A 26,132-nucleotide genomic window follows, 5' to 3' on the forward strand; every position below is an offset into this window, starting at 1 on the left:
AGTCAGTGTTTAAGTCATATGATAGCTGTTCACTCTGGTCTTTGAGTAACTACGAGTTTTTCAGTTAACATCAGGTTCTACAATATAAATCTACTAAGTTCTTGGTTGTTGGCCGATAGCGACGCCCGTGAGGTAGTATTTTTTCTGTTCTGGGTCTCCAGAAGTTAATTATTCTTGTTTTATTTCTTATAGATACCATTCAGTGCCCTGCCATATTGTGGCTATATCACTGGGCAGTCTGGGCTATATTGGTACAGCTGGGAATCTTGGGATTTCACGAAACATGTAATCGTAACACGTGACAAAACCAGTATTTCCTGTATCCAAACGCTATAGCGACCATCGGACATCGTCTGATCGTAAAAGGCGTTGTTCCGTTGTTCGTTCCGTGGACCGTGGTGTGTCGCAGTGTCTATCGCTAACTGGCTTCGACTCTTAAAACTGGTTTATTGCTCCATAAATCAAACGAGTATTTCCCAAAAGCAACCAAGAAAACGCACAAGGTATTTAATATTTACATTTATTTATGCTGGCACACAAAACATCGAATCGACGTTGGACCACACGACACTTCGAAAGCTCGAATTCGGAACTTTCTCGTCAAATCATTGATTTCAATGCTTCAAGCACGCCTATTTACTATGTAAATTACGATGTAAATGGTGAAAATATAAACGTGTCCAAAGTCGTGTCCGTCCATCCCAAAATACATTTCAAATCTGCGATTACTTTCTTTGACTGCTCACATTCTCACATGCATGTGTTGTTTGTCCCAAGTTTGTCCGTGGTTGATGATCTCTTGCTGAGTCAACTGAGATTATCCACAAATGTAACGAGTGATGTAACATTGTCCACAAATGCACCTACATGTTCCTACATGTACCCAGTAACAGCACAAAACGTGATTTAATGTTATTGCCATGGTGGATTTTTTTGAAATTTCTGAGCGAAAATCGTTTGTCGTCTTTTCTACATTCTGCTTTTTGTTCCAAATCAATGTAAGTTCACGTACTAATATTAATTTAAGTTTCCCAGCGGGTCTCATGACTTTGAGAAATATGAATTATATAAAAAGCTACTAGTGAAATCTAGCCCGTTCATTTATGTCGATTGTCGAGTATTTAAAGCCATGTTGAATGATGATGTAAATTCCTGCAAACAGCAAAGTGAACAAGCAATTCATACTGTACACGTACCTAGTCTCTAATGATGTTATTCATTTGAGCTTTAGTCTGTATTACTTTGATATTGGCAATGTGTACAAGTAAATATTTTGTTTTCCAGTTGAAAGTTTTTCCAAAATGCCTGGAATAAAAATTACTGATGAAGATCGGAAAAAGATTGATCGTAAATTCATTTGCACCAGTTGTAATCTACTGCTGTCAACTCCAATGCAGACTTCTTGTGGTCATATGATGTGTTCTTCATGTGTTGACACCCTGCTAGAGTAAGTTATTATTTCAGACTTTACTATAGCAAATCACCTAGCTTAATCTAAATCACCAAGGTTTTGATGGTCACATCTGCAATCTTTATCTAAAATTATTCCAAGAACCTTAATATTTGTAAGTTGTTTCAAAACCCTCTGAATTAAGAAGGAAGAGTTTCAGCCAGAGCTGTTTCAGGCAGAGTTGTTGATTTTAAAATCCTAAGAATTGACATGTACTCAGACCACATTATATGAAACTGCACATGCTTACTTCTGGGCCACCTAGAAATCAGTTACTTTGCCAGCTAATTACTGGCTTTAATTTACTGCAAAGAGAATGTTTTCTGTGGTCCTGCGCACGGTATTTTATAACATTTTTTGAATCCGTAAACCCAGATCCTGTGCACATGTTCTAAAAAATAATTGTTATTATAACCTAAGATCCGTGATGATACTTGTTATTACAATTTAGGAGCTCAAATCCAAGATGTCCTGATGATGGCACAGAATTGACGAAAGATCAGGTATAGGTTTCAACATCTTTCTGTCTGTCTGTGTGGATCCATAAATCTTTAATAAACAAGGCCGCCGAGAGGTTTCTAGTTAATCGGCACTCGAGATTTTCTGTGAAGTTTCCCTTCATCTCTTTCAGGTATTTCCTGATGCGTTCACTAAACGTGAATTGCGAGCATTGTCCTTACATTGTGCTAACCCTGGCTGTCGTTGGCATGGCACGTACGTTGAACTGGAGGTGAGCATGTGGGGATATGATAGGGTATGATATATGGTATCATCATAATTGTGTTGAAAAACTTTTCGAATGTTCGAATTTAACAATTGATGTCATAATTTTATTTTGATGCAGGGTCATTCCCAGGTGTGTGAACATGCGCAGATCAACTGTGTCCATGCCCAATGTAAGATGAAGATCCAACGTTCTCATTTGGGTGAACATTTGAAAAACGAATGTGAATATCGCAGCGTGAAGTGTAATTATTGCCGCAAAGATGTTCCATTTGCTTCTCTTAAGGTAAGATTTAGAATGCTTTTATATTTTGGATAAAACTGTGCTGTAAAATCGCATTTCGTTAAATATGAAAATGGTTCGTTTAGGATCATGTCACTACAAGCTGTGAGAGTACGCCAGTGACTTGCAAATTCTGCAAGCTAAAGGTTTTGAGAAGGGACCTTGAAAGACACGAACAAGTTGTGTGCGAAGAGATTCCAGGAGAATGTGAATTTCAGGCCGTGGGTTGTAATCATGACAAGGTAAGAATTTGATTCCCTCCTGTAGTAACACTGGATCAATAAGAGATGATCCTTACTGGACCTCTAGGAAGAACAGTTTAGAACTGATAGAGTTATCCAGTATAAATAAAGTTAGTTTAGTTTAGGTTTCCTCCTGTAGTAACACTGGATCAATAAGAGATTTTTAATCTGTATAATTTGTAGACTTCAACACGAAGGGAGCTACGCCAACATATGAATGATGGTTTGATTGACCATGTTCGTTTTTTGCTCCAGTTTTCTCTCAATTCGCTTTCCCAACTCGGTGCATATATCCCACGCCCAGAGTTCGCAGGAATCGTTCAAAAAATACGCGATGATATCACCGAAGTTCGAACAGGTTTGGCTGAAAAGTTTGTGGCCTTGGTTGGACTGTTGACTGGAATTGAGGATGGTGGTCATGGGAGAGGGAGTGATGAAATCCATGAGTTAAGAGCGAGTATTCAGAGCATGACCACCGAAATCAACAGCTTACGTGAAAAAGTTAGAAATTTGGAGCAAAAAAAGAGAGAAAAAGATGCACAAATCGACCTGATGCAAAGCAGAATGGATCAAATTGACGAGTCTCTTACCCTTAACACCGTGAAAATCACTGATTTGGAGTCGCAGCGAGGACCACGTGCGCAGCAGCTCATTCATAGCTACAATGGTACCTTACTGTGGAAAATTGACGCCTATCAGAGGAAACGTCAGGATGCTATCAACGGAGTGAAGACTGCCTTGTATAGTCCACATTTCTATAGCGCTCAGTACGGGTATAAAATGTGTGCAAAGATTTATATGAACGGAGATGGATTTGGGAAAGGATCGCATTTGTCCTTGTTCTTTGTGGTCATGAAGGGTGAGTTCATAAAATGTAATGTTTTCTTTTGTAAATATGTATTTTGTAAGTTTCAACATTTTGTTTCCAATTACGATATAATTTTGTCTTGAATGTCACACTTGGTGGCATGGGCCCAACTATTTTTTTCCTCCCTGCCCCCCCCCCCATAATCCTTGCTACTCCTCTGAAGGGTACCCTCAATTAAGATTAGATCTTTTGTTTTGAACATGCGTTGTGATAGAGGTATTATTAACAACAAGAGTGACTCAAACAGAGGGAGGGGGGCACCCTGTAGTTACTCGATGGCCCGAAAAATAGTTAACAATGGTTCTTATGTTACTATTTCTATGGTTATTTCAAGGTGATTATGATTCTCTTCAAACCTGGCCATTTCAGAAGAAGATTACCATAATGCTCTTGGATCAAGGTAACGGTGATCACATGGTCAATGTGTTTCATTCTGATCCTCAAAGTTCCTCTTTTCAACGCCCAACGTCTGACATGAATATTGCGAGTGGTTCTCCATTGTTTATGCCCATTGATAATTTAAGTAATCGTCAGTATATCAAAGATGATGTTATGTTCATCAAGATCATCGTCGATTAAGGGACTTTTCCCAGTTTTCTAGCTGGAAAAGAGGTATTTTCCACTTTTTCTGGTTATATTAAACAGGAAAAAGATTTATTGTAGATATGACTCAGGTTAATTAATACTGTGATGGTTCTACTCGAAAGACCAGAATGAGTTTTGAAATAGCAAACCAAAATGAGTTTTGATGAGTAGCACATCACTTCCGTTTAATTAGTCTGGTTATTTTCATTTAATGGTCTTCAGCTTCTTTCAATTTATTATGTTGTCTGTGCTCCAGGATGGGTCCATAATGCAGTGATGGTATATTTGTCTGGTTTCTGTTTGATGAAACATTAACTTATAAACCGTAGGAAATTAAAAGTAATCCAAACGTTTCAACTGAAACATAAGCTGCATGTTCTTTTGTCTTCTCTTTATGCATTGTGCTTTTAAAGTTTTGAGCTTTATTGAGCTTGTGTTGTGTTGTTAATAACAGAGCTTTGGTTTAGATGCAAGGTGTGCATTTCGGTTGCATGGTTTTGTGCATGTCGTTCCTGCAAATGGATCAATGCGAAACTTCAAATGAAGGAAGCTGCAGAATATAAATATGATTATGCAAAATACATAATTATAATTACAATATAACTATGTATTTTTCATTATTATTATAATGATATTAAAACTTAGTTATGACTGGTGTGTTCACATTTTGTGTAATATTTTTTTCCACTGGGGATATTTGGGTCTATTCTATTCTTGCATAAATGTATAAGTTTGTATAATTATTTTGTTATTATTATTATTATTATTCATGCACCATAAACATATAATAGTTTAAACTAAACATGGGCATATAAGTGTAATATATGTAATTGGGGGTATAATTAGTAGGGGTTAGGTGACAGTGGCATGATTGACAGGGAATATGATTAGGTGTAATACGAGAAGTGCGATATAGAGAGCTGCATGTGTGTTAGCAGTGAGATATTGGAATAATAAAATTCTGTTGTTAATACTTAGTACTGTGGTTGGTTTAGTAGCGTATAGTATATAAGGGTAAAGGTAAATATATGTTGGGTCAATAAGGCCAATAAGCTAAATGCAATGTATTGTAATAAAAAGTGATGGTATCTCTTGTTGGCATTTAATAATAAAATACTTATCAGAAGTGAATTGAAAACTTTGTTTCCGAAAACTTGTAAGAACCGAAGTCTTGATTCATAGGAAGACAATTAAATAGTAAAACATTAACGAAAACTGACAATTTTCCAACCAAATGACGTAGGACATTTTTTTCGTTCCTAGTTAAGAATCTACAAAATTTGAGATAAGCATTACAATTGGACACTCGATTAGACAGGGCCATCTTTTTGAAGATTCATTTGATTACATTTTTTACAAACACCTCAAAACTGTTAAGCATGCATGTATGCATTCTGTGAATTCTGTGGTGTCATCAACCCACATGTTCAGGTCAGCAATATTGCAACATAAATCAACAAGCAAACTATTTTCGTTCATTTAAGTAAAGGTGTTCATATCGGAGGGTCAAGATTTTCTCGCGACAAAAAGTACAGTTTCATTGAATTGCCGGTAAAATCTACCAAAGTGCTATTTTAAAGTAAGTGCTGTACGTATTTTTATTTCTGATATTTTGACATTTCAAGGATTAAGTTTATTTGGAAGTGCTAAAACAATTTGCCAGCGTAAATTTAAGTATTTAAGAAATGTAGATAAATATTTCTCACTTCCAGCGTCTTGATATGTCACGATATTGATAGTAGAAGCCAAAAAAACTTTAATTCAAGACTAAAATATAGATTTTTACTTTTACTAACTATTATAAAGCACGTGAGTCCGTGCATGCTCTCCACGTGAGTCTGATCATATGGTCTGATAGATGCTATCAGTATTTACAGTTAAATGACCTTAAGTAATATTTTTCCTTGACCCAAAAGTCACTAGGTAAGCTATATTACATTTAGCCATGGCCGAATCTAAACCGCTTAATTGGGGTGTGTATTCATAAATTCATGTTTATGTACACCGTACCATGGGAACAACGGCGCGTACAAAAGGAAATAAATCGAGAACTGTGATTAGACGAATGTATGAATAATTCCAGAATAAACACCCCCAATTATGCTTTTAGCTACGGCCCTGTATTTAGCACGAAAGGTTCTTAAGTTTTTCGGCATCGAAGCGGTGAAATTGAACGTTTACGAAAAGTAGATTTCGATAGTTTTAGTATGAGAAACTTGATCGTCTTACTGTGCGATATTTGACGTGTGATGCAACCGCACACGGGGGGAAGCCCCTTTTAATGACGTCAAACGGGGAAAGTCTGATGACACGAAATTTGATTGGCTCCACAAAACTACCGAGGTAATCAAACTTTGTGTAACATCATACTTTCTGCGTTTTACATCATTATGAAAAAGGTCTTTTATATAATGTGATTACGCATCAGCCCAGATAATTGTTATAAATAATGTCTTGCGAAGCTAAATGTAAATAAATTTATGAATGACAGCTGCTTATATGTGCCCCGATTTTATGCTCTCCGAATTTTCGGAACACAGACTCGGGTCGTTTAGTCTGAATACCGCGGAAATTTTAATTTTTAAAGTTAAGACGGTGTTCTAACATTTCCTTTTAAAATCGAATTTATTTACTTTCGCAAACTAGAAATTTACAAACGTTGTCGGTTTGTATTAAATACGCGGAATTATATTATTTGACGTTGTGATGTCTTAAGCCCGTTTTTCACTATATGCGCATTTATTCGCACGAATTGATAAAAAGTAGGAAGCAATTCTACATTTTCAATTTCGCCTAGTGGTAAACGGGCTGTAAGCATATCGTAGTGCAGGCTGCGCAGCACGTGCGTGACGATGTTACCGTAAAGTTTAAATGTTTCTAAATTCTATAAAACTATGAAATTTAGCAGTCACTGATCATTTAGTTTGTATTTGCTGGAAGTATTTGTATATAGTGAAATAAAACCCTCAATTCGTTAATCAAAGCACGTTTCCAGCCATCAACACCGGAACTCGATTTCAAAAAATAGGAAGTTATAAAAATTGCCAGATGGAATAATTTACAAAATACCTTCTCTAATAAACAGTTTTCTCACGTATGAGGAAGTCTAAAGACTCTAAACAATCTACATTGACGCAAAACCTACAGTTTATCGATACTAAGCAGTTATACTGATTTGTATTATAATGCTGTGACCAGTAAAATAGCTATATGGACGTGCACTATATGGTTAGTAATATATATGCACAGAACTAACAGGAGTTATGAAATGTTATAAAACTACACTTCAAGTTGAAGGTGAGATACTCTTTGGCTATTTATACCATTCATTTTTTGACCCTACGGCCTGCATTACCTTCAGAGTTTAAAGCGGCTTTGACTCAGTGTTCCATGGCCGATGTGTTCCTTTAAAAGAGTGAATACTATATAAAGGTAGATAATAGCTTAGAAGAAGTATCATCTCAAGAAGAATTGAACTACTTGTTTGCTTTTATTTACATTCGTTCTCCCAACTTTAAGTTGAACAGGTTGTATATAGGTCAATTTATATTTTATTCTTCCACTTTCTCGATCAATTACTTTTGGGTAAACGTACATTGTTTTTACCGAAATATACTTGGTGAATCGTCCCAATATAACCAGGAAGAAGAGGGCCAGCGTCTTTTAAACATCTTCGCATGAATTGTGGTATAAAATGACAGCTGCCTGTAGGCGGCTATTATATATACTACATTTGATACGAACTAGATAAAGTTGATTATTTGTAACTATATCAGTCAGTTGAAGTAAAATTTCCGCTTTTTATTGTGATTCTGTTTAATCCCTGCGTGCATGGCTTTTTTAAAATTTACTTTGCGTGGAAGTCGCTAATTACAAAGCGAAGCAGTTTTTTAACCTGATATATATAATCCCACGTATCGAAAACAGTTAGTTCACCCACGTATCGAAACAGTTAGTTCACCCACGTATCGAAAACAGCTAGTTCACCCACGTATCGAAAGGCGTTAGGGAAGGCGTGGTTTGAGTGGGTAGGGAGTTCCTAGAATGCCGTATATATAGTATATGTTGGTTTTAAACTCAAATATATGGAGTTTCTAAGTCCCCTTACTACTTTTCAGTTGTCCTGATAAATTTAAAATATATTTATTTGGATCATAAATTGCGTGCAATTTCATCGTGATTTTAGTGCTCTTGTCTTTCTCTGTATACTTCCAGACGATAGTTTCTAGATTATATATAGTAGCTAACTGATAGATGGTATCGTTCCACCAGCTGATGCATGGTTTTCCCCCAATTAGATTATAGGATAAATAGTACTTATTTATAGTATATTATACAGTTTTGAAAGCTTTCATTCACCAGCTGTATACATCTGCAGCAGTCAATTCTTCCTTTCCATATAGTCTATGAAGAAAAAAATAAGTTTCCCAATTAATCTAGTTTCTCAGATTCTCATGCAGGGACGTGCTCTGTCTTTATACTGTTCTTTGAATTTGGCTTACTTTCCATGCATGCAGGTTTCATATTTCAGCGGGAATTCCCCGAGATGCATGGCTAGATAGTACATTAATTCAAGGAATTAGGGAAATGAAAGTATATATAAAAGTAGATGCTAAGTTCGTCGAAATCACTTTCACTGTGGACTAGTGAGGACTGCATGATTTCAGATACTGATACTTATTTATCGATATAATAAATTGAAGTAAATCACAAAATGCCTGGCGAATCAATAGATGTTCCGGTAAGAGCAAGTCTATAATTACAAAGAAGTCTTCGCTAATTTTACATGCTTTGCTGCTGTTATAACTTGTTAGAAGTTATATGAATCTCTCTCCAATGAACTGACATGCAAGCTCTTTGTTAATAGTGCATGACTATATGCATGAGTTTATTCAGGACTGAATACTGCACGTGTAAAGGTATTCAAATTGTAATTTTAAAACAAAAAGTAGATACTTAGTATAACACATGTGTACATATATACGGCGTGTCATCATGCAGTTACGTTATCGTATATATTATCGTTGTTATTCAGGTCTTCAATATGCCGGGCGAGCAAATCTCAGATCGTAATAGAAAGAAGATAAACAAGAAATTCTTGTGTACAAAATGTTCGTTGTTGTTGAAAGAGCCGATGCAAACAATTTGTGGGCATCTGATTTGTAAAGGTTGTGTTCAAAATATTTTAGGGTAAGTTATAAGGTCGATTTGCCAGCTTGTATTTGTCAGTTGTCCACTCCGCTCAAACGACTTTCAAAGTGGAAAAATTCCCATACTTTTCTTTTCTTCAGAAGTGGAAATTCTGTTTGTCCAGTAGATGGAACTGAATTAAAGGAGAACAATGTAAGTAAACACTGAATATCTTCCGTTTCTTTGCCTGAGTAATCATTACATTGCATTGGTCAAAGGTTTTCTAGCACCAATTCAAATGAATCAGTCTTCCTTCAGGAACATAAATCATCCGTCATGATTAAAATGTTTTGTAGTTGCTCAACGCTCAAGAGCGCCAGTTGCAACTGAACCTTTTGCTAAACTTTCTTTTTAAAATATTTGCAGGTATTCTTGGATCGCTACACGCAGCGAGAACTCGTGACGTTAACGTTACACTGTGTAAATGAGGAATGCGATTGGTTTGGCGCTGGAAAAGAATTACAGGTAACTCACAAATATTAAAATATAGGTTTTAGGTTTTAGTAAATATTGCACTGCCGACTTTGACTGAGTGAACTCTAAGTACACTGCACTGACGTAGTGTAATGCTATGTGAAATGTTATCATTCGACTTTTTAACAATATGCCACTGTTTTTAGGCTCACATAAACACATGTGATTACACCGTGATTAAATGCGTTCATGGACAATGCTCGAAGGAAATCCAGCGACGTCTTTTGGCAAAACATCTAGATCAGGAATGCCAATACAGATCCGTGCAGTGTGAGAGTTGTCATGAAACGCTGGCTTTTTCGTCTTTACAGGTAAGTCAGAACACAGCAAACACCATTTGGATTCATATTTTATACAACTCATCGGTTGTAATTCATTGATTTTCGTATGTCATAGAAACATATAGATGAGGATTGTCCAGAAGCTCCACTCACATGCGAATATTGTGAGGTGACAAATATACCTCGCAGAGAAATGAGGAAACATCTTGGTGAAGATTGTGAGGAAAACGAGCAGGAATGCGATTTTAAACAGCTTGGTTGTGACCACATACAGGTAAGGTACATTCCTGCTGTATCTAATGTCGTTTTATAAGGTATTTGGGCAACTAAGAAATGCCGATGCAATGCCAATGGTAATTCAGTTAATGACCGTCTACCTGCCGTCGCAGGAAAATGAGAGTGATGATTTTTTTATTGTTCATGCTTATACGAAAGATTTGTGTCTGAATTTAATCACTATTCATCAAAGCACTTGGTCTAGTGTTAAGTTAAATCGCTTGTTAACTGTTAATTTACAGTATTCACAACTTATTTACGGCATCATTTAGGTCAGCAAAAGGAAGGTACTTCGTAAGCACTACAAGGATGCATCTCGTTTCCACATACAACTGTTAATACAGTTTATTTTCGCATTAAAAAGCGAAATGCAGAACTTTGTTTCAAGATTGAACGGTTCTGCTACGATGGAGGTGGTAGTGGACAAGGTGAACGAAGTAAAAGACGCCATCTCGGTTGAAATCATGAGCATCAATAATAAGATTGCTGAGATAATGACCGCCATAACTGAAATGACGAGACGAATGGATAATATGAGTTCAAATCAAGCCACTGGTTCTAATGGCGCAGCCAGGAACTCTGAGATAAGACGAGTTGAGGTAAAAATGGAAAAAGAAGTTGAAAAATTACAATTAAGAAATAACAGATTAGAGTTGCAACTGAGAGAGAAGACGGAAATAATTGAAAGGTATAAAAATAAAGTGGAGCAACTAGACGAATCTGTGGCAATAATGACGGCAAAGTTTGCAGACTTAAATCCCAGGGAGCCACTTCAAACGAAGGTGAATTACAATGGTACCTTGCTGTGGAAGATTGAAGGATATCAGAGAAAGCGTCAGGATGCTATCAACGGAGTGAAGACTGCCTTGTATAGTCCACATTTCTACAGCGCTCAGTTTGGTTATAAAATGTGTGCAAAGATCTATATGAACGGAGATGGATTTGGGAAAGGATCGCATTTGTCCTTGTTCTTTGTGGTCATGAAGGGCGAGTTTGACGCCCTTCAAACCTGGCCATTTCAGAAGAAGATTACCATGATGCTCTTGGATCAAGGTAATGGTGATCACATGGTCGATGCGTTTCATTCTGATCCTCAAAGTTCCTCTTTCCAACGCCCGAAGTCTGATATGAACATTGCGAGTGGCTCGCCATTATTCATGCCTATTGATAATTTAAATAATCGTCAGTATATCAAAGACGATGTTATGTTCATAAAAATCGTCGTGGATTAATAAAACTCCATCACCTGAAGTGGGCAAGCCAAATCTAGCATAGTGTTCTAGCACGGGGTTCTATATGTATAAGAGACTAAGTGTGTGGGAAATAGGCTTTTCTGTGAGAAAGGACATAGAATACCCTAAGAATCAAGCAAGTAATGACTAAATAATGAATAGAAAATAATGAATTAATGGTAACGACAGGTTAATATGCGTGTATTATATATAATACATTGTTTTTATTTATCAACAACCATGGCTATTTTGGTATATTGAAAGACGTAAAATACTTAACATTTCATAGCAACTTAAATATTACAATAAGTGATATGTTTCTTGGATGTATTAACTACAAATAGACCTTAGTTAATTAAATGCCTCATGACATATTTATTTAACTATCAAGACTATGGAATTTTGGCTAATTTCAAGGTAATTGCTAAGCATTCTGAGCTAGTCAAATAATGTCTTGAAAGATAAGGTGTATTTCTCCAAAGAATCATTCAATGTTACAATATCTTCTACTGTAATGCTTTAATATGGTGCTGGTCTTAGCCCAGATTAACTTACAGAAATAATTTGTATTTTACCATTAAACTATCCGTAAGGATAATTATATTAAGTTCATTTCTGGTCAGTTATTTTTATTGATCTTTTTTTGCACTTTCTTCATACGGCGGTGGTGGTGCAGATGGCGTTGCAAAGTTTCCCTAAATTACGACAAGTAATTAAATAGTTGTTGGTGAGGTTTTTCCAGTTAATGAGTTGATGTAACATGCGAATGAAATTTGATCTCAACCAGTGTGAAACGTACAGAAGTGTTTTTGTCTATTTTAGGCAGGTCTATGTTATACCACAAGTTATGTGAATGAAACGGCAATGGTTAGATTATATACCTGAGGGGCAGGAACATAGACATTTTGTCCAGATGCATATGCTTCGGCTGCCTTTCCACCTGAAATAAAGAGACCGAGAATAAAACAAACTTCTAAAATCTCAACCTCCCTTGAAACCAAGTCGATCTAGTCCAACCCTCCTGGATTTTCAAGTTATTTGTTGCATCAAAAACTAAGGTTCACTGTGTGATGGTACTTACTGGGTGGAACACCAGACTGGTACTGGTTATATTGCATTGGTGGTGCACCATTGAACTGTGGAGGGTACGGCTACATTTTCAAGAAAATTGAAAAGAAAATCTGGTTTAAAAACATTTGTAACAGATTAAATTATAACAGAGGTCTGTGTTAATTGCTTGGTACATTTAATGGTGGGAATTAAACTGGCCCTAGGAATACAAAAAGTGTTGTGCATAATTTTAAAACAGTGTGACCAAACAGCCAAGTTAATCATCATGAATAACTGTACCTGTGGTTGATATGGTGGTGGCTGGGCATAACCAGCGGCTGGGTAACCGTAATAACCAGGATTTGGTTGTTGCTGTGGTTGTGGTGGTATAAAGTAATGACCATTCATTGGTGGTTGTTGCATTGCTGGGTGGTGACCTGCTCTGGCTGATGAGATCAATGAGAATGGATTACATAAGAACTATCAAAGCCAGTAGAATTTAGCATTGCAATGTGTTTAGTTTGAATAAATTGAAGTCATACCATTCCGAACAGCTCGTTGAAAAGCCTCAGCAAATTCGATAGCTCCCCCTTTACTGAAAACAACTTTGAAAACAGCATCACCTTGCCATCCAGCTGAAATGATGAGGCTTATTTTAATAAAAAATACCGCAAAATTACAAATGAAAAATAGACTTGTGTTGAATTTATACCTCCAGGTTCTGCTGTAATGTCAGCCTGAAGATAATTGGCTCCAAATATTGGTTGTTTTATCTAAAATCACGGGAAAGGAGCCAGTTAGTTTGTGGTTTCTGTTGAGATATAGCTTGTTCTATGATTTCATGTATAATAAATACAGCCTGTTTCAAAATCCACATCCATTACCTCCAAATTTCGTATATAATGGAAGGCCATGGTTATCGTTTGACATTGGTCCGTCGCTTTCGCATTTACAAATATAACCTGAAAGGGAGAAAGAAGACAAATGTCCCTTTACGATATACGCAATTTCTGTAAGCGATCGAAAAGATTCGGGTACCTTTTGTCCCGTCAAGATGAGCCTTCCTGTCCGTGAAGCCAACAAATACCCAGGCAAGTTTGCCGACTTTTCAAAGCTAAATTCGACACCATTCTTGTCTGAGATGACGCTGTAACGGGGGTAAACGTGTTGAGAAGACACTCGATTACATATTCAACTAAAAATATTTCACTTACAAGTCGTTCGTCAAGAAAAGTTGACCGTTTTGTGATTTCGTTTGATTCACTGCCATTATCTTTTCGATTTTGTTGTTGTTTTTCCTTTACGTAATGATATGACTGCGCATAATTTTCAAGATTTGCAGGTACACTTGGGTACATTAGAGCTACAATAAGATACATTGTAGTACTCCAAGGTACATATTCGACGCTCGGGCAAGTGGCCGAAAGCACGCTTTCTTTGCGACTGAGTCATTATGGCGGAATTTGATATCGAACAAGATGTGACCAAAAAATTGGACTCTCTACGCAAAGACTCGTATAAATCAGAAAATGGTGAGCTGTGAAGATTTATGGTGTTCTATACTTGCATTCTTGTGGGAGAAAGTGGGCTTGTTTTATGCGAAATATGGCTGTTTTGTGGCCCTGAATTTTGCATGTTTGAAATAATGAAGATTTGATATTGTGAATGCGATGTATTGTAATCTGATCACAGTTTGTTTGTTTGACAGTGAAGTTTTCATAAACCTTGAGTAGGCTTTCTGCAATAAATGAAATATAATCAGCTCATTTTACTGCGAATACATGGACAATTTCTTAGCATATAAGTGTTGAGATAAAGTGTAAACTCATATAATAAATAATCTTGCATATTTTGTTTACTTTCATGGATCTGGTGTTAAAAGGAACTCCAAATTAGGACGTTTGCAAGTTAATGCCCTGTTATATTGTGTGATTACTGACATAATCAAAATTTCTTTTAAAATTGAAAGATCGGCCAGACAATGACAGGCGAAGAAGAAGATCCAGGTCACGGTCACCGAGGAGGGACCGCGACCGTGACAGACGACCAAGATCCAGAAGTCCAGACAGAGGACGACGAAACAGATCACCTGACAGGGGACGGCGGAGAAGGTTGGTAACAAAAATTGAAAAGAAATCTAAAACTCCACAAATGGTTGGATGATTATTCAATCGGTTTTGTGGTATTGTTCAACCAAAATATAAGGAATTTACTTTTTCATTTAGATCAAGAAGTCCATCGCCACCAAAGCGCAAAAAGTAAGCTTTTTTTAGATAGATTTACCATCAATTCCTGTGAAAGTTGCATACATACAACAGTAGATGATTTTCTAATAATATTGTGATTCATAAATTCATAGGATCCAATCATTATGGGATGTTCCTCCCGTTGGGTTTGAGCACATGGATCCTATGGAGTACAAGAAGATGAGAGGTGATATTTGGGGATATGTTATGATGCTTATCACATATACGAAAAAGATATACTCTGAATATTATTCACATTCAAAAGCTGAAAAATATTTTATCTTGTGTATGTAGCTGCTGGTGAGATACCCACGGCTGGTCCTGCCTTGCCCGGGGCTGTGACTGGGATCACCCAAGCCAGCAATATCAGTCGGCAATCTCGTCGTCTTTATGTTGGTAACATACCATTTGGTATCACTGAGGTAAGTCACCAGTCACCTTAGGATTATCCTTGCAGGAAGAACAGTTTAGAACTGATAGAGCAATCACTAAATTTTCTCTTTCAAATGCAGGAATTGATGGTGGAATTTTTCAATGCCAAGATGCAAGAATGTGGTTTGTGTACAGCCAGTGGTAGACCAGTTATCACGGCCCAAATCGATATGGAAAAGAATTACGCTTTCCTTGAGGTTGGTTCAATTGCTTTGCAACCGCACTTCAAAAACCAAAAGCAAAGTGTTTAAAATGATTGATATTTGTCTTGCATAGTTCCGTTCAGTGGAAGAAACAACACAGGCAATGGCGTTTGATGGGATTATTCTACAGGTTTGATTCTACAAATATCAGCTTCCTCCTGAGTAATTTTATCACCTGATGTTGCCGTATTGTCTGAGGAGTAAACAATTGTGGAGTAAACTCATATTTGTCATCTTGTCAGGGTCAATCACTCAAAATTCGACGTCCTAAAGACTATCAAATTGTCCCTGGTCTAAGTGGAGGTAATTCTTATTTTTCATTCATGTTAGATCCTACAAGAAGATGGGAAAGAAATAAAAAATAGGCTGGTAGAACATCTTCCTTTAACAGCTGTTTTGAAATTAGCTTAATTGAAAATTTTGTAATTCTTTCTTCAGACTCATCAATGGTCCATGTTCCAGGTATTTATTTCACAATAAAAATGATCAATGCATTATAAGGGTCCTGATCAAGGACCAGAATTGTAAACAGATTTTAAATCATTGAATTTAAACCATTTCTTTCTTTTCATCAAGGAGTTGTATCAACAGTTGTTCCCGACTCACCGCACAAAGTTTTCATCGGAGGTCTTCCAAACTATCTGAACGAAGACCAGGTCTGTTTATATCTCAGTAAAAAGAATATCTGCCTAGCGTTATTTGTCACTTCAAAAAAGAGATGGATTGCAGAAATTCGAGAAAATTTTGAGGTTTATAGTTATGGACAAGATCAAACGTGGTTTCACTTTTGTTCAATTCAGCTTTGCAGGAATTTTTAGATTGGCTTCGTACAGGAGAGAATGCATGAGATTTAGGTCAAGATTGGTCCAGATTCATCACAAAAGAAGGCTTTTTAGGCTTTCATCTCACAGGTGTTTGGTAATTTTGTAATTTTTATTCTTTGGGCATATTCAGTATTACTGATGTGGTGCATTTCTGCATCAAGATCTTGTCCATAATATGAACTCAAAATTCTCTTGTTTGGTCGAAAAAATATGTGTTGAAATCCCACAACATCTCATTTTGAAGTGACTTCTGTCGACAAACGATAAAACCCGAGTCAGGGGGGAGACTTAACATAGCTTTGTACTTTATAAAAACACACAACTGACGTCTTTCTCTTCGATTTTTTTCCAAAATTTTACTCCCTAGCTTAGGGGAGCCTAAAACTGTCAATCCAATGGTTGAAAGGCAAGTTATAAAGAACTTCAGTCATGCATACTACTTGGCAAGACCGTACCGCTTGATTGGTCGCCACAGCAAAAGAGACTTCTTAGATTTTTTCATGATTTTTTCGGCTTCTAACAATATATTTCTCATGGCAATGGCTCGATTGGGATAAATAGTCATGCATACACTCCAAACTGTAAAAATATCGCATGAAATTAGCCCAGTTCTCATGAAATACACTGGGCTAAAAGATGCGACGTTGAACTAACTCAATCAGTTGCCATTTGAAACTGTTTTGGAAACGTAAAAAATAAAAAAAAACAATAGGTTTTTAGGTTGGTCTGTTAACTAATGGCTCACTGGGGTAATGTATGCGATGTGTGTTTTTATTTTGATCGTAATGATAAAGAACATTGTTGGGAATTGTTGCATACAAGTGTACGGTACCTAATACCTCCTAACCATCTAACCAGGAACCAACCCAGATATGCCTCACTTAAACTGTATTTAAAACAAGGCAAATTTGGTCGCTTATTAGCGGCGGCCAGCCAGTTGAAGTTGAGCATTTTGAAATCAGTTTATGAGTTAAGCAGTTCAATGTAACATCGGCCCTTAGCATTTTGTTAAAATATTGAGTGTTTGGTTGTGACCAACTGTCATTCCCTTAGGTTAAAGAATTGTTGGCTTCGTTTGGCGAGCTAAAAGCATTCAATTTAGTCAAAGACAGTGCGACAGGTCTCTCCAAAGGATATGCATTCTGTGAATACGTTGACATGTCTATCACCGACGTGGTATGTTTGTGTGGGAATTCTTGTGGATTTCTTATAAAAACGTCTTGAATGGTCACAGATGGGGGATGGTCTTCTTCACTGTAAAAGAGTCGTGAATATTTTCTTTGCCACGGCTTGAATTGTAGGCGTTCTTCGTTCTTTTTTTAGGCAATCCAAGGTCTGAATGGAATGCAACTTGGCGAAAAGAAACTGATCGTCCAGCGTGCAAGTGTTGGAGCGAAACAGAATATGAATAATGTGAGATCTTGTTTTCTTTCCCCGTGGGTCGATAGATGGCCGATGATGGTTTACCAGGAAGAACAGGATAGTAATGCTAATAACTAATGCTTTTATTTCTGTCATTTGTTCAGCCTGATGCAATAAACATGGTCCCAGTTCAGCTGCAGATCCCTGGTCTTGAATTAAACAAGGTCACAAATGAAGTGCCTACGGAAGTTCTGTGCCTCATGAATATGGTTCAGAAAGACGAGCTTTTCGATGATGAGGAATACGAAGGTTCGTTAATTGAGATAATTAGGTTAATTAACACAATTAGAACAACTGAAGTGAAATTAGAATATTTATGCAATTAGAACAACGGTGATAACGGGATTAATACAATTAAAACAAGCGAGTTAAATGACATTCTTTTTTCCTTAGAAATCTACGAGGATGTTCGTGATGAGTGTTCTAAGTATGGTAATGTTGTCAGTGTTGAGATTCCACGGCCCACGCCAGAGTTTGAACCCCCCGGATGTGGCAAGGTGCGTGTATAAAATATCATAATTTATGTGACATTTATTCCGATGATTGCACTCAGAATGAGATCAACCATTCACCAGGTCCCTGACATCAAAATATTTTGATATCTTCAGATATTCGTCGAGTTTTCGTCGGCAAGCGAGAGCAAGAGTGCTCACCAGGCTCTCACGGGCCGCAAGTTCTCAAATCGGGTGGTCGTTGTCTCGTACTTCGAACCTGAGAAATATCATCGCAAAGAGTTTTCATAAATATTGTATCATACTTAGCAGAAGTCGATTTTAACAAGGTTCTTGCGATCCTTGGAAAAGTAGAAATGGCACATCTTTGAAAAATCGTTGCCACAGGGATGTATTTCCAAACTTATGTCAAGAAAATCTGTGTTGTTTAGCAAGCTTGTTTGGAAAACACGTTTTACCCGCATAACCGTTTGTTATTTCTGATGTGTCATTTTACTTCTCGAAGATCCCTCAGCTGTCAATAATCGGGAAAGGTTGTAGAGGAATCTTTTCAAACAAGTTGCCGAATTGTTTCTTTTGTACTTCCCAAAAGTGTCCAAGGACCTATATATTTCTGCTTCCAGCTTGAGTACTGCTTTTGCTTCTCGTTTTTTAAATGAAATCTCATACCACTGTACTGTAGTATAAATGTATTTTCAATAAAGTATCAAAGCCGTCTGTTTTTATCAGCTTTTTCTTCGTGTTTCAAAGGATAACTCCTGATAAAACTCTGTTTTTAACAACTCTCTCAACTTAACAACTCTCCAAGTTTTGTCTAGTTTAGTTCCAACGAACTGCTTTACGGATTATTTCGAAAGTTTTACAACTTAAATAACTTACATAAATTTTGTGTAATTTTTTTGCAAGTTAAACGGCTCAACTCGCAAGGAAAGTGCGTGAACCGCATTCACTGTTATACTGTAGAGTTCCAAAAAATTTAGCACACCTGCAAATTTAAGATATGCCTCTGATAAAATAAGTTTCACAGTAGCTGCAATATTGGAAAGAGGTGTTATCAGATTTTTGAATAGCCAGGCGGTGGGCTTTGTTAAAGTTAAAGTGAAGGACTGGATTTAATACGGAGCGTCGAGGGTGAGTTACGGTGAAGATGTAGGTAAGTGAGACTTGAAAAATTTATAATTTTTTAATACTTCGTAGAACAAAGTAATATTGATAAGTTTTCTAGAGTTCGCTTGGTTAATCTGGAGAACAAAATTGGCGTTTTAGCTAGTTCCAGGATCAAACAAATCTCTACTGAAAAACCAGTCAAAAATTTTAAAGATACAGTTGCTACCATTGACATCTGCCCCCCCCCCCCCCTCATAGGACATAGGAATTTGACAAAGGGACTGACGTTGAACTCCCTCTACCGTCCGACTACACTCACTGCTAGCCTTCCCGCCAAGTTGGTTACCCAAATTCGTCATTTCCATGTCCCAAGGTTTCACGAACTCATCTTATGGGTTCAAACCTACACTACAGAGTTAATCTATGCAACAATCGGCTGATCTCAATGCAGAGACTGGACTGCGTATTATACTGTATTTATTTAGTGTCTTAGCATTTACTAACACGGCCAGATTTTTTGCGGCCGACAAAGGCATCAGGTATGGCCCCAGCGGCGTTGGATGGAACTCGCTTTAGTTGGTCGAATGCATTCGCAGACAACATTTTGAGATTAGGAGCTCCGTGTAACAACGGTATGTGCAGAAGAGAATCGTGGTATTGTCGATCTGGATTTTCCGTTAAAATTGCATCCAACTTCGGGTGGCAATCTGGGCACAACATTTCGAGTTCCGTTTTGAGAACTATAAATTTCTCTCCGGACTCCATGGCCTTTACCTCATCTGTTAAGAAATATATGAATTTATAACTGATGAAGACACTAGACCGGAGTGTCGAAACGTTGGGTCGTGAAAGTTAATCTTTGTGTGGTGATTAATTTCATTTATTAAAACCACAGTAGCGATAATTACGATGGAATTAATAAACTGTTAGCATTCCGTTGAAATTATAAGAACATGATAATTGTGTAAGAATAGGATCATTTGCACACGCTGTATTGTCGATATTAGAATGCCTCTAGGCTCTAGGCTCTTGTAAATCGGGCACTTACAAATGCTTAGACGCATAAAGAACCCATGGGGGCGAAAACACAATGGGATAAAATTTTATGGAGATAGTTATTCTACCCATTTATGATTAATCATTTTGAATGAAACGTCTCCAAACTCCCAACGTTCAGTTCGATTCTTGAATGTGTTTTTACACGTGGCTTCAGCTAGTCTACCGTCCGTTAAGGCTCTAAGAACAATTTCCCTCAGTGAAATCTAACATTTGAGGAGGCCATAAACCAAAACGCGAGTGAATAAGAGTTAAAAGGACTGTTTTTCACATTTCTACTGCTGAGTAATTTATTCATGCTTTGAGCTTAATGGAATTAAAACTTATCGAAAGTTTTATGGGAGCACATAAAACAACACTGGACTTACCACCATTATTGTCGTTAATAGTTTGTCGTTGTTTTGGAATAAACACGAAGTAATGCCAGACACATCCAACGCCAAGCAATGCAAAGAAAAATGCAATGAGAATATAAAAGAATGATTCGTCTTCAAACAATGATGTCGATTCGCTCGGCTTAAAGTCTTGCCATGCGTTTGAAAAGTCGCTCAGAACTTTCTGAAATGGAAGAAGTTTCAAGTGTGAATGGTACCATAAATACTGTACATATCATTTGACTACACAGCATTGGTTTGAGATGGTACGATAAGGAACGTGTGGTAAGTACATGCGTGTTCTGCAGTTGTCTGAGCAATAATTTACTTCCGAAATGCCGCATGTGTCGTCAGTGAGTAAGTTAATACAACTATGCGATTGTATGTTCAAAGTCCGTTTGGCGTTTTTTATAGCTGGTGAATAATATTGACTACTCTCTCCACAATAATCAAAGGACAAAACAACTTGACGATGGCCAACTACATGTAAAATTTCCTGTTGTCTATTAAAACTTATTTCTTGCTATTAGCCGTGTTATCCCAATTTTTCCAGACCCTAAACCAACTTTCCAGAAAGAAACACGAGTATATCACTCACCATAGGAATCTTCTCTTCTCCCAAGATGTCCAGCACGCATTTCTTAAACGCAGTGCAAGTTTCTCCGTCGCGTCCAGTGATAAAACTGGGTGCTTGCATTCCCACTTTGTATGGAAAACGTATCAATGTCCCCAGTTCCATTCCTAGCTCTTTGTACTCGTTGTAATAAGCGCCTGCCACGTATCTCTCCACGAGAATTCCGTCCACTTTACCTCGCTGCAAACTACTTAATAGTTCAGCGACTGTCTGATGATCTAAGGGCAAAGACAGTAGTGCACTTAGATTGATGTGATTCCCTTTGATAAGTGATACGATACAGCTTTATTTAGATCGTTTTCTGTGAAGTATTATGATAGTGTTGCTTACTGATAATACGAGCGTTCTCCAGTATGGCTGCTTTTGCGTCCAATGTTCCTTCAAGAACACCAACCTTTGTAAAGAAATAAGCTCGCTGATATAAAGTTCTCTCTAGAGTTGATGTGGCTCTTATTGATCCAGTGTTACTACAGGAGAAAACCTGAACTAAACTAACTTTATTTATACTGGATAACTCTATCAGTTCTAAACTGTTCTTCCTAGAGGTCCAGTAAGAATCATCTCTTATTGATCCAGTGTTACTACAGAAGGAAACCTAAACTAAACTAACTTTATTTATACTGGATAACTCTGTCAGTTCTAAACTGTTCTTCCTAGAGGTTCAGTAAGGATCATCTCTTATTGATCCAGTGTTACTACAGGAGGAAACCTAAACTAAACTAACTTTATTTATATTGGATAGCTCTATCATTTCTAAACTGTTCTTCCTAGAGGTCCAGTAAGGATCATCTCATACAGGTCGGGGGTAAAGTTTATGGTTGTTAAATATATAATCTCACTCTTTTTCCAAACATTTTCTCCTCTGCATCAAAGGTCTTCTGCGACAAAGAGCTGGTTATATTTGCGGTGAGAACTGAGAAAGCGATCATACCAATAATCATCCACAGAATACTGTACAGTCTGGCTGGTACTGACCGAGGAGCGGTGTCACCATACCTTAAATATGATTTCATAACAATTAAAACATAATAGTCCTCGTAGGAAAAACTAAGTTTGGCACAAAGTGTAGCCAGCTTACCCTACAGTTGTCATGGTTACAAAAGCCCACCAAAAACCCTGCCATACTCCAGTGAAGAAATTTGGTGGGAAATCTTCGGGGTTAGAGCCTCTGTCCTAAAAAGATAAGCAAATAACCGCAATAAGAGGTGATCATTACTTACCTCCAGAACAGTTTATTCAGTATAAATAAAGTTATTCAGGTAACTCGTAATAAACATGCATGATATTGCCTTACCATAAGCCACATAAAAACCCCAGATATTGCAGCTAAAACCAAGGTTAGCGCTATAACCTGCCACCCCTGAAGCAAGCCTTTCCCAAGCAGTGTTAGGGGAACAATTTCTTGGATATGAATGATGTACGCTGGACCGTTGGTTGATAAAACTGGAATATAACAGCTCTTGTCGTCGTCTTCTTCCGCCATGACTGGGAAATAAATCGTGTTATTTCTCTTGTTGTTTGCCATCCCAGTGAAATTCACAAAGTTCTTCATCGGCTCATTGTATTTCAGTCTTATCCCAGTTTGATTTGTAACGTGTTTTAACACTGTAGGAAATATACCTACGAGGCAAAAAATAATGGTGCACGAGTTGAGAAATTTAAAGAGATTTTTACCACCTTCAAAACAAGTTAGAACTGGGTTTTTTTACCCAACTCAGTCGAAACGTTTTCAAAGCAAAGCGATGAGGAACTTAAAAAGGTTACATCAATAAAAAGCATTGTGGAACAGAAGGAGAGAAAGGTTTATAAGATGAGCATATTTGTTTGAAGGTAAATCAGATATGACAACGAGTAATTCTCCTTTTTTGTTTTAGGTTTGGTGAGAAACTCTATTTGTTATTAACTGGGATCGTAGAACAAAATACCAGGGATAATGTTCCGTGAAATCATAAGAAAAGTAAGTACAAAATATATCGCTTATGTATTCTATTGAACTTTAAAATCTAAGCTCGCATTGGCTAAACGAAGTCAGCCCGAATTTCGCTCACGCATATGGCTTCGCTACTGATCCTTATACAACGGTCATTAGCATCTGGACTGTAGAATCGCACAGCCGTAGCAATGGTTCGTTCCCAGTCACAAGTATAGTAGCGGCCAATATACGCAGCCTTGTTCTCAGGTTTTCCGCGTACTGCTTGACGTCAACCTCGTGCCCAGCTAGGGTCTTCACGTGTTCTGTAGCGTGTTCTGTGTGGACGCATACGCAAGGCAGGTACTTGCTAAAATTATCGTGAAATATTTATAAATTTGCGGTGAGTACCCGAAAGCAGCTGTCTTTATTGCGAACCTAAGCCTGTTTGACAGAAACGCATAAAGAATCACAAGCATGAGGCGATAAAATACAAATTCGTATGTCAAAGTTCCTTCATGTAATCTGAGGAATTAAAGAGGTGTTTGTGAGTTAATTTTCTGCGCCTAAAAAAGAGAGTTGTTTGTAGATCATTCGGCAAAGGTTAGGATATTCTGTAAACCAATTGCATTTCAAATATTCCGTTAATAGTCTCCGCTTTTGTTGTAATACAAGTAAAACCTTTAGACAACAATCTTCGCTGCCCATTATGATTAAAACCGTCAACGTGGATGCCTGCATAAAAACGCGCAATAGAATTAGCAATTCTTTTGTCAAATCACGCATACAAAGTTGAGATATTAGTAATCAACGGTAGTCATTTGGTCGTGCAGTAAAGCCAGATCAATTTGAGCCGTAACTAAAGAGGGCGGGAATTGATAAATCAGCAAATAATTGCACAAGGATGGGTTATCTTTTCGCCTGCATTGGATTGTGTTTTTAAGACAAAAGGAATGAAAAAATTGCTTTCATCTCATCTCATCTGAAGAAAACAAATAGAACCGTCATCTCATAAGAAAACAAACAGATACAGGCTATACGAGAAACTTTTTCCTACATGATAAAACTCTTGTATGGCCAAATTGCCGGGCTGAAACTTGTTTGTTTCTTCTGTCTATTATAAGTTGCGTTTTATCACGTCAGTAGTTTATCCAGAATATTCATGCTTCGCAGGAGAACGCATTAATAACTGTCAAATTCATAAAATGACAATCACTTTTTCAATTGGGAAGTATACGATTGAATCGATTCCACTTACACACTAAATCTATTTGCTTTACGTGTTAGATGTTATTATAAACATCACTCATACACCGCAGGCAAAGTTTATTTTTCTAGTTAGCCCTTTTGAATTATAGCTGAATTTTCTAGATGAACATTTCTTAAATACACCTGTCCACGGCAAGCTGATATATATATAGCTCCATGTTGTTATAGTCAATTTGTCTAGTCAATGCAGCCGGTAAACAAGTTTTTCCTTCGACAAGTTTGATCACGCATTGAGTGCCCTCGTTATATACTCTTAAAAACTTAAAGCGTTATACATTTCCTCATAATAACAACATTTCGAGGTTGGTACAGTGAGTATTCGGCCTAGGAATCAAAATGTCAAAATAAAAAACACAACTGAAAACATCCGGCCAGCTTTGAGGCAAGTAAAATGTTTTTAAAATCCCAGTTACCCTTTTCAGTCGGCCTAGTCGCCGTTCTTTATCACTACCAACAGTAAACCTTTCAAGATACAATCACCAATCATTACATCCATCACCCAATCTAGCTGAGCTGCATCGCAACACTATATTTGCTTGCAGAGGATGTTGTGAGCCAGATATATTAACAGCAGCGCTGTGCAAATTATATGTACTACCTTTTAGTTTAAACCTCTCTAAATATCATTTCTCAGTTCCGACATATTCAAAGATGTTTTCAATTTGCACTTCGCGCAAAAAGGACCGTTATAATAACTATAAACATTCATATCAGTGATAATCTTAAACGATATACGAATGTGAATGTTGCTTGTTACAACATTGTAAGCGAAGTTCAAACTGACAAAACATGCTTACCACTGTATGTGAAGTTTCCATTTTCATTCTTTTCACGAGAGGAGTAGGGCAAGACGTTCCACCAATCTACATGGATCTCCAAAGGAGATACGAATTCGGAACACTGTCCAGAAACGCCAGGTTCATAAACTAGCAATCCTAACCCGACAAGGAACGTACATTGCAAAACAAAGGAGTGAATCCGAGCTGTCATTTTCAACTGCCCATTATAAACTTATTTTAACAGTTATGAGTTCGTATTTCCATCGGAGCTAAACAGATGTGGACTGAATTTTCTCGCAACTCTTTTGTTGTATGACTACCAACTGCTTAAAAATTCAATATCTGTTCAGGGTTATTAACTATTAATCAGCACTATTGCGATAGCACTTTATTTACAGGCGCAGTTTCACTGTTAGCGCAATTCGGCACCAAAAAAAATCATTTTGTCTGACCAGTGTTACATAGTTCAGTGATATTATGCGCTTTGTTTTACGATTGTGATCAGTTAATAGACTATCTCGAGTGTATTAGGGCAAAAGGTGGGTTTTAGGGGTCGTTTTCTTGCAAAAAAAAAATACCGCAAGACAATAATTACTCAACAACTGACTGAAAACAAAACGCACGCTCAAACCGCAGCCAGAGTATATTTTGTGTGGCTATCGCATGTTTTCGCGTAAAATTTGAGATTTGAAGCAGTCGGGGTTACAATAGATTAGTGGAAACTACACTTGATATATTATGCTTTGTATAAGTTTGAACAACTAGTTTATT

General features: G+C 37.2%; 5 protein-coding genes across 6 annotated transcripts; 3 read left to right on the top strand and 2 right to left on the bottom strand.

Moving 5' to 3' along the window:
* On the top strand, window positions 1-5,209 carry LOC114539479 (TNF receptor-associated factor 3-like). Its single transcript, XM_028560119.1, has 8 exons — window positions 1-503; window positions 1,285-1,447; window positions 1,902-1,953; window positions 2,082-2,180; window positions 2,295-2,459; window positions 2,543-2,698; window positions 2,882-3,557; window positions 3,901-5,209. The coding sequence occupies exons 2-8, from the start codon at window positions 1,302-1,304 to the stop codon at window positions 4,143-4,145; spliced, it is 1,539 nt and encodes a 512-aa protein (XP_028415920.1). The 5' UTR covers window positions 1-503; window positions 1,285-1,301; the 3' UTR covers window positions 4,146-5,209.
* A 438-nt stretch (window positions 5,210-5,647) lies between these two features.
* LOC114539477 (TNF receptor-associated factor 3-like) lies at window positions 5,648-12,120 on the top strand. 2 transcript variants are annotated; one of them, XM_028560112.1, is made up of 7 exons: window positions 5,648-5,730; window positions 9,187-9,341; window positions 9,443-9,494; window positions 9,708-9,806; window positions 9,962-10,126; window positions 10,212-10,370; window positions 10,645-12,120. In XM_028560112.1, exons 2-7 carry the CDS (start codon window positions 9,196-9,198, stop codon window positions 11,602-11,604), a joined length of 1,581 nt encoding a protein of 526 aa, XP_028415913.1. In that variant the 5' UTR covers window positions 5,648-5,730; window positions 9,187-9,195; the 3' UTR covers window positions 11,605-12,120. The 2 variants fall into 2 exon arrangements, with proteins under 2 accessions (XP_028415913.1, XP_028415914.1); XM_028560113.1 differs by lacking the exon at window positions 5,648-5,730 and adding an exon at window positions 6,918-7,448.
* Window positions 12,121-12,225: 105 nt separating this feature from the next.
* LOC114539480 (WW domain-binding protein 2-like) lies at window positions 12,226-13,971 on the bottom strand. The gene is made up of 9 exons (XM_028560120.1): window positions 13,869-13,971; window positions 13,693-13,801; window positions 13,539-13,616; window positions 13,367-13,427; window positions 13,197-13,289; window positions 12,955-13,100; window positions 12,686-12,755; window positions 12,486-12,544; window positions 12,226-12,299 (listed from the first exon to the last, which is right to left on the bottom strand). Exons 1-9 carry the CDS (start codon window positions 13,922-13,924, stop codon window positions 12,234-12,236), a joined length of 738 nt encoding a protein of 245 aa, XP_028415921.1. The 5' UTR covers window positions 13,925-13,971; the 3' UTR covers window positions 12,226-12,233.
* Window positions 13,972-14,074: 103 nt separating this feature from the next.
* LOC114539484 (splicing factor U2AF 50 kDa subunit-like) lies at window positions 14,075-18,950 on the top strand. Its single transcript, XM_028560122.1, has 15 exons — window positions 14,075-14,186; window positions 14,624-14,765; window positions 14,880-14,912; window positions 15,014-15,087; window positions 15,195-15,322; window positions 15,413-15,529; window positions 15,609-15,665; window positions 15,778-15,838; window positions 15,974-15,997; window positions 16,112-16,191; window positions 17,413-17,535; window positions 17,683-17,772; window positions 17,886-18,030; window positions 18,175-18,278; window positions 18,390-18,950. The coding sequence occupies exons 1-15, from the start codon at window positions 14,108-14,110 to the stop codon at window positions 18,522-18,524; spliced, it is 1,392 nt and encodes a 463-aa protein (XP_028415923.1). The 5' UTR covers window positions 14,075-14,107; the 3' UTR covers window positions 18,525-18,950.
* A 681-nt stretch (window positions 18,951-19,631) lies between these two features.
* On the bottom strand, window positions 19,632-25,669 carry LOC114539464. Its single transcript, XM_028560095.1, has 8 exons — window positions 25,380-25,669; window positions 22,699-23,024; window positions 22,483-22,577; window positions 22,244-22,400; window positions 21,735-21,798; window positions 21,369-21,622; window positions 20,765-20,954; window positions 19,632-20,119 (listed from the first exon to the last, which is right to left on the bottom strand). Exons 1-8 carry the CDS (start codon window positions 25,570-25,572, stop codon window positions 19,830-19,832), a joined length of 1,569 nt encoding a protein of 522 aa, XP_028415896.1. The 5' UTR covers window positions 25,573-25,669; the 3' UTR covers window positions 19,632-19,829.
* Between the last annotated feature and the right edge of the window lie 463 nt (window positions 25,670-26,132).

This window comes from Dendronephthya gigantea, unplaced genomic scaffold, assembly GCF_004324835.1.
Source record: "Dendronephthya gigantea isolate DGI-Jeju-01 unplaced genomic scaffold, DenGig_1.0 000203F, whole genome shotgun sequence".
NCBI classification, from domain to species: domain Eukaryota; kingdom Metazoa; phylum Cnidaria; class Anthozoa; order Malacalcyonacea; family Nephtheidae; genus Dendronephthya; species Dendronephthya gigantea.